This window comes from Lotus japonicus, chromosome 1 (assembly GCF_012489685.1).
Source record: "Lotus japonicus ecotype B-129 chromosome 1, LjGifu_v1.2".
In the NCBI taxonomy this organism is placed as follows: domain Eukaryota; kingdom Viridiplantae; phylum Streptophyta; class Magnoliopsida; order Fabales; family Fabaceae; genus Lotus; species Lotus japonicus.
The window spans coordinates 108,444,558-108,452,674 of record NC_080041.1 but is presented as its reverse complement, the minus strand read 5'-3'; the positions used below and the strand labels follow the sequence as shown (position 1 = coordinate 108,452,674).

General features: G+C 36.0%; 1 protein-coding gene across 1 annotated transcript; it reads left to right on the top strand.

Moving 5' to 3' along the window:
* The first annotated feature begins 1,338 nt into the window (after positions 1-1,338).
* Positions 1,339-3,346, top strand: LOC130732403 (galactolipase DONGLE, chloroplastic-like). The gene has a single exon (XM_057584458.1). It carries the CDS (start codon positions 1,511-1,513, stop codon positions 3,275-3,277), a length of 1,767 nt encoding a protein of 588 aa, XP_057440441.1. The 5' UTR covers positions 1,339-1,510; the 3' UTR covers positions 3,278-3,346.
* The last annotated feature ends 4,771 nt before the right edge of the window (positions 3,347-8,117 follow it).

Here is an 8,117-nt window from a genome sequence, read left to right as displayed (position 1 = left end):
TGAAGTCGGGTTTGGATCTATTTTGATCGACCATGTGGCTTTACTTTCCTCGTCGGAGGCCATGGTTGGGTTGGGGATTTTAGTCTTTGTTTTTTGTCCTTTTTTTCCTTCTATTTATTGTTTTTCTCTCAGGGCATGTAGCTTTCTGGCAACGGTTGATTGGGTGTTTGGTTGAGGTTTTTGGATTGCACTATTGGTTGTGCAGGCGTAAGGGTTTTCCAGTGGGTTTTGGTAAGGTGTTTGTTGGTTTCTTAGAGGTTTTTGAGAGAGTTTTTTGCTGTGATGGTTGAGTTTTTGTCGTTCTTTTGGTTGACCAGGTTACTGTATCCTTGTTGTTGATAGGAGTTATTTCTCCATATTTTCATATATTTATAATATATTTCTCTTTTCTAAAATATATATGTATATATATATTTAATATGTTTTCTTATTAATTAAAATTCATATATGTCTCACTAACCCGGTCCAATGAGAGAGCTAACATTAATCTAATGGGAAGAGGGCAAATAAAAAATGTAATTCTTCAATGTTTTGAAACAAAAAATTATATTTATTCAATGTTTTGAAACTAAATTATATTTATAAAAGTTAAGTTGTTTTAAAATCACTCTCCTCTCTGCCCGAATTAAGGATATAGTTCAAGTAGTAAGAGTTAAGAATCAAATTCTCAACCTTTTGCTTAAATGATGAAGTGTTGCAAATTTTTATTGTAGACACATATGCTTTAATAATTGAAATCATATATATCTTTGGTGTTTGTAAAACTATTCTTCAAAACCTATATTTATTTCTTGATGGTGTAATTCATTCGTTATTAACATAACGTTCGAAAAAAAAACTTAGTATATAGGTACAAATTATAAGTATAGCAAGTAATCCTTGAACTTGCATGTAAAACCAGGTAACAAGATTTTGACCGTTAAAAAAAACAGGACGTACGTAGAAGAAAGTCAGAAGACAATATGAAATCTTTCTTTTTACAAGTTAATTTGAAGTAATGCTAGACCGTACAACGTAATACACAAGTATGTAATATGTTCACAGCTAGCTGCATTTAATCGATGATCTATCAGTTAGAGCTAGCTAGCATTGAATAACTACTATACAAAATAATTGTTGTTCACTCGTGGCAGAGAAATGAAGAACTGTTCCTTTATCATTGAAAATCAACCTCATTGAAGGGAAAAAATAAGGGCCCCCCTTGATCATGTTAATTATTAACTATCTATACATGATCTCTCTCTTAACTATATTCTCACTACACTACTCACCAGCCGCAACAGGGGAAAGAAAAGGGACCCAACCGACCACATAAACAAAAAGAAATACGAAATATGAATTTATTTTTGGTCAAATCCTCGCCTAACATGCCTTTTTGGTCTTCTTTCGTGCACCCTCCTTTCTCCACTTCATATAAAACTCCACTGTGCCCCCCTTACCTTGTTTCATCAAACAACTCAATTCAAGACCTTAACTCTTTTCTCTCTCCATTTTCTCCCTCTCACCGGCCATGGCTTCTTCTGCCACACATCTACCCAACACAAATCCTCACATTACATTCTCACAAAGCTTCCGTCCAATTAAGTCTCATCCCTTTGGTCAGGTTTCACTGCCTAATAGAAACAATGACTTGTCTCCCTCTAAGCACTCAATAGTAGCTTCTGGTTCTGCATTAGGAATCACCTCCACCCTTGCTATTACTCTTACCAACAATAACACTACTCTCTCACAACCTCCCGTGAGACAGGTTCAACCAGCCGTTATAGTAAATCAACCTTGGTTACCCGGTAATCAAGGTTTTGGCAACCATGCGAACCAGCTTAATGTTGGCGATCCTAGAAAACATGCACCACCCCTTCAGGGTAGGCAGGTACAACCAGCTGTTGATGTAGCAAATCAACCTTGGTTACCAGGGAACCAAGAACCCTGGTTACCGGGGAACCAAGGTTTAGTTAACGAGGCGAACCAGCCGAATGCTGAGGATGCGAGAAAACATGCACTGCCACCATCGACTACTTGCCTAGCCAAACTATGGAGGGAGATTCAAGGGTGCAACAACTGGGAGAATCTTCTAGACCCTCTACACCCTCTTCTCCGGCAAGAGATCATTCGCTATGGCGAGTTTGTCTCAGCCTCTTACAAGGCCTTTGATCTTGATCCAACCTCCAAACGGTACTTGAACTGCAAGTACGGAAAAAAAAATATGTTAAGTGAAGTGGGAATGGAGAATTCTGGCTATGAAGTCACCAAGTACATCTACGCCACCCCTGACATCAACATTCCCATCACAAACTCTTCTTCCATTAATTCTGGTCGGTGGGTTGGTTATGTGGCAGTTTCATCAGATGAAGCTGTGAAAAGACTTGGAAGAAGAGACATAGTTGTAACTTTCAGAGGAACAGTGACGAATCAAGAGTGGATCTCAAACTTGATGAGTTCCTTGACACCAGCCATGCTTGATCCTCACAATCCACAACCCCATGTGAAGGTGGAGTCTGGTTTTCTCTCCCTATACACCTCTGATGAAAGCTCTTCAAAGTTTGGACTTCAAAGTTGCAGGGAGCAGCTTCTTTGTGAAGTGTCAAGGTTGATGAAGAAACACAAAGGGGAGAGAGTAAGCATATCCTTGGCTGGTCATAGCATGGGAAGTGCTTTGGCTATTTTGCTTGCATATGACATAGCTGAGCTTGGGTTGAACAAAAAGAACCCAAATAGTACTGAGACGGTTTCTGTCATGAACCAATTATCGCAAACAGTTCCGATCACTGTTTTCTCCTTCGGGGGACCAAGGGTGGGTAACTCAGAGTTCAAAGAGAGGTGTGAGGAGCTTGGTGTGAAGGTGCTAAGAATAGCAAATGTTAATGACCCCATCACAAAGCTACCTGGAGTTTTCATGAATGAGAATTTTAGGGTTTTGGGTGGGAGGTATGAATTTCCTTGGAGTTGTTCTTGTTATGCACATGTGGGTGTTGAGTTAGTTCTTGATTTCTTCAATGTCCAGAACCCTTCTTGTGTTCATGACTTGGATAGCTATATTGGCCTTCTTAGATGCCCTAATAGTAAAAACAAGGTTGAAGTGATGATGCAGTCTCAAAGGGAAGGAGTGAACTTTTTGGTGGAGAAAGCAAGGGAGTTGTTTCTCTTGAGCTATAACAACATGAAAGTCTTGCCCCAAGGAAATCACCTGCACCATGGTTTGCTGAGTTCATTCTCAATGGATATATTAAGTTCTTGGAGTGATGAATTGCTTTTTGGCCTAGTTCTTTTGTTGTTGTAATTAAGTAGATGATATTCTAAGTATATATAGAAGTGAAGAATCATCAATAAACTGAAGAGTGAAGGCTGAATTGTAGACTAATACAAGTATGTATGTAAATCCTTGTAAAATGTAGATAGAGCTTCCAAATTAACTTATAATATAATTAGTGTTGTAGAGTGATATTTCTTTGAATTCTTTGTTTCTAAATTGCAACATATAGCTATATGGTGTGCAATTAATCGATGATCTCTACATGTAAGTCAATTTTACAGTAAAATTTCAACCCAGTCTCTACAGCTCACTCGTTTTCTCTCATCATATGGAGTGAGGAATCAGATATGTGAACTGAATATCTCTCCATTGTTGTTGAAAAATAAAAAGTGTACATGCATGAACATAACCGGGATAGGGCCAGGCATCATCATTAATATCACCAACAAGTGGTTCGGTTGGAAGTAAGGGTGAAATGAAAACTCACTCTTTTCATTTATATTTAGATTCCTTAAATACAAGAAATTCATAACTAGCAATATATTGATGAATATGAAGATAAATCACAAACAAAATTACCCATAACTATTCATGTAATTAAAACTCATAGTTGTTAACTTGTTATAAGCAATGCAATGAGAAGAGGGAGAAGAAGTAAAAGGAAAGCAGAAATACACTAGGGTTTACATTGTGAACTACTGATTAATTAAAAGATAAAATACTTACTCATACATATAGTAATGGAAAGACTCCTAATCCTAATTAAATAGTGAAACAAATCAATCTAAACAATAATCTAAATTACCTAAAATAAGATCAAGATATGATAAGATACTCTAAGATATAACCAAAATATATCATATGATGCTTACCAAAAACAATCATATGATCGATATTTTTCCATATTCTAACACTCCATCTCCTTTAAGCATGTTACAAATATACCCTTTAAAAAAAGAATAACTAATGACAGTGCATTACCATACCATTTTCATAAAGAAGAGGAGAAACCAAAAGAGAAGAATATATAGAAACTATTGTCATTGCGCACCACTGATATGCGCCTCCATCAAGATCAACTCAGTTCAGAGATACCAAACCTCTATCACGAACACAACATAGGTAATGGTCCTATTTTTAAGCTCAAGAACACCATAACAGGTATTCTAGAGAAACATAATGAGAGAGGTTAGAGGGCGGTGGTTGTCAGAGTTGCAGTCGTTGGGACCCATGGGAAAGGCGCGACCTTGCGCTGTTGCCAACCAAAGATCACCTCTGCAGTGAACCTTGTGCCATATAGGGAGAAGGGCATGGCCTAGCATTGCCACGAGAAAAAGGGTTTTAAAACAAACATTGCATCGCCTTGAGTAAAGGAAGGGAGAGAAAGGGGACGCTGGCCTTGCGTCGCCAGAGAAGCTGGCATTGGTGCCATCGAGCGTCGCCCGAATAGTACCATAGTGCTTGGAAGTCATTGTCAAGGAAATAAAATGGGTGAATAAGCAAAGAGAAAGAGACATTTATTCTTTGGGGAGAAGGGATCGAACCTCCACTGTAGAGTTAGATTCACGAAAGTTGTGCCCAGGATCTATCCGCTCTTGATACCATGTTAAGATAAGCAATACAAAGAAATTAGAGGGAGAAGAAGAGAAGGGGAGCATAAGTGCGCTAGGGATCTATATTGTGAATAATTGATTAATTAAAAGATAAAATAATTACCTCTATTTATAGCAATGAGTAGACTCCTAATCTTTATTAAATAAGGAAACAAATCAATCTAAGCAATAATCTAAATTGCCTAAAATAAGATCAAGTTATGATAAGATACTCTAAGATGTGATCAAGATATTTTAAGATATATTTTTCATGTTCTAACAATAACAATAGGAATTCTAATAGATTATAAGAAATTTTGGTAATAAATATCGTGTCATATTCTCAACACGGTCCGAGTCTTGTGTGTGAGGAAAAACCTTTCTACAAGAGCTAACCTCACCATGGTTATGAATGATTTTAATTCAAAGAAGAATCTTTAAGGTCTGATAGTGCAACCCTCACCCTTAAGTTAGTTTTTGACGTAGAGTTAGTCTTAGCTCAAATTTAAATATAGTCTATCATGGATCTGTTTATTGGAGACCAGTTATATATGGGTCACCCACCGATGTTCAATCAAGCTTCATATGTCTAGTCCTTATTGTGAATGAGTGTGCTGAGAAGTCTAACATTGACTGAAAACATGACCGAATAAATTATTATATAGTTGATAGTGCAACCCTCATCTCTTAAACTATCTTTTGGGTAGAGGTAGATCTACCCCAAATTCTAATTAAATTAGTTTTTGGGTAAAGATAGACCGAACCCAAATGAGGCTACTTCTACCTGCATGCCCAAAAATAAATAAACCCCAAATCAATCGGATATTTTATTAAGCTAAATTTTCGTTGTCCAAGAAAGTAGGAAGGTAATTATGATCTCCTTCCTTAAACTCTTATTCAATTTCCGTTGCTTAGTTCCACGAAGGCAATTGGCTTTATTTAATTTGAAGGATCTATATGCTTGGTCGTTTGATTTTTGAATGTTTTTCGGAAATTATGCTTGAACGTTTGCTTTACAATACTCATCACATGTTTCATGTCAAAAGACTTTCATGGTAGCATGTTTACAGGGGACTAGAAATTATTCTTGGATCTCCACCTGGAAACTTGTGTTTAAGGTTTTACATTATTTATTTGTCAAATAATAATATTCCACGATATGCTTTTGGAGGAAAATTTGTATGCCTCGTAAGGCAATATTCAGAGTCCTTAAATGTGAAAACATAATTTTGATCATGCTTATAATTGCTGAAACAATGTCAATGTCAATTATTTTTGGTACGCCGAATTTTATTAGTCAATGTTAGTAACGTACAAAAGAATACTAATCTCCAATACTCTTGATATCAATTTTATAAAAGTCTACTAATCTTCATATACTCTTCATATCAATTTTACAGTTTTTTTATATATGGCGTAATCCGTGTCATTTATTTGGCTTTTCTACCTGCGTGCGGTTTTTTTTAATCAATGCACCTTTTATTCTATTTTTTTTTATAATAATGGGGAATCTATGCACCTTTTAGAAGCAAATAAGTTTTAATAAATTCATTGTCACTTAACATAATACGTGTGTTTGATCATAACATATATAGTTAATTTTAGGATCAGTCATGATTGGCATTTAGGATTTGCTTGAGATTACTTGTATTCTTTACATTCCCTCACATTAAGTTATTAATGCACTTAGCTTGCATTCCCAGAACTAGAATATAATATTTTGGTTAAGCTAGATTTTCTTCTAGAAAATGTGAGGGATGTTTCTCTTCTTGAGATGTGGCGGTGCATATAGTGGTCAATGAGGTGGAGAGTACGGAGCATTAATGAAAAAAATTATGATCCTCTCATTATGTGTCATTATGGGAAGTTTTTAGGAGTGCACATAAATTGAGTTGGATGGATTTATAGATTAATCATAATCTGAACCAATTAAAATTATTTGAGTTGAATTGGGTTGAATTTCTTGAGTTTTCACCATCAGACCCGAACCAACTCAATCCGATGATCTTCTGGTTGGTTCGGATGGGTTAATTGGATCACTATATTAAAATAATAATAAATATGAAATATTGAAAAAAATATTAAAACTTCAAAAAAAATTAGAAAAAATTGGTAACTAGGTTATGGTACAAAATAACATAAAAAAGACACATAACATTGTACTAAATAGCATGAAATAGTATTTCATAAATGACATATAGTCAAATACCATAAAAACAACTGCGGCAATGGAATCAAGTTAATCAATACGACAATGTCATGATACTTAGAATTTAATTGTCTACATTCTCCAACATGCCAAATAAAATTGAAACAAAAAGTGAAGAATGTGAAAAGTGAAGCTGTGAAATAAAATAAGGGGTTTAGAATTTACATGTATGTTAGGTAAAATTATTAAAAATATATAAATAATATATTATTATTGTATGTTTGAATTTCGGGTTGGCCGGGTTGGGTAGATTGTTCTTAAATCCGATATCCGATCCGAAGTTGATTGGATTGTAATAAAATTCGTCTGGTTGACCCGTTAGCCCAATCCGCCCCGCATTTTTTTTCCCATTGGATCGGGCGGGTTCATTGGATCTACCCGGCCCATGTGCACCCCTAGAAGTTTTTGTATTTATCGCTTCCTTTATATGTGTTAAATACGCGTAGCTCTTTAAATATTTATTAAGAGAGAGGCTGACACAATATTTCACATGACATTGTCATGTCACATGAGAGGATCCAAATTCATGAAAAAGACACTCTAATGTTTAAGTTAGTTTAATATAAGAGAGAGACTCTCAAAGTCTAGAAAAGCAATATGCGAGCAAAATGAATAATGCTAAGGTGAACTTAACTTTTGGTCTTTGTATAAGAGGGGAAGTTTGAAAATGGTCCCTCGTCATAGCAAAGTTTGGATTTAGTCCTAATTTTTGGGAAACAATCCAGTTTGGTCTTCGTCCAAGTGGTTCCTCCAGCTAACTTGCCATTTTCACCATTGCGCTTGATAGAAGAATCTGGAATCGGGAAAAGAGAGAGAGAGAGAGAGAGAGAGAGAGAGAGAGAGAGAGAGAGAGAGAGAGAGAGAGGAAGAGAGAGAAACAGAAACTGAATTGTATTGCTTAATCAGTTACAGTGGAGAAGCTCTCCTTATATATGTGTACCTAGCTTGCAAAGCAAGCTTCTAATCCTAACTGAATCCTAACAGATCCATAGCTGTCATAACTGCCATGTGTCCAGCTGGCACTGCTCACAACTATTACACTAACTCGATATTTTCATATCATATA

Bases quoted from the DNA above. Each gene is read 5' to 3' on its own strand.
- LOC130732403 (XM_057584458.1), top strand. From the start codon at position 1,511: ATGGCTTCTTCTGCCACACATCTACCCAACACAAATCCTCACATTACA.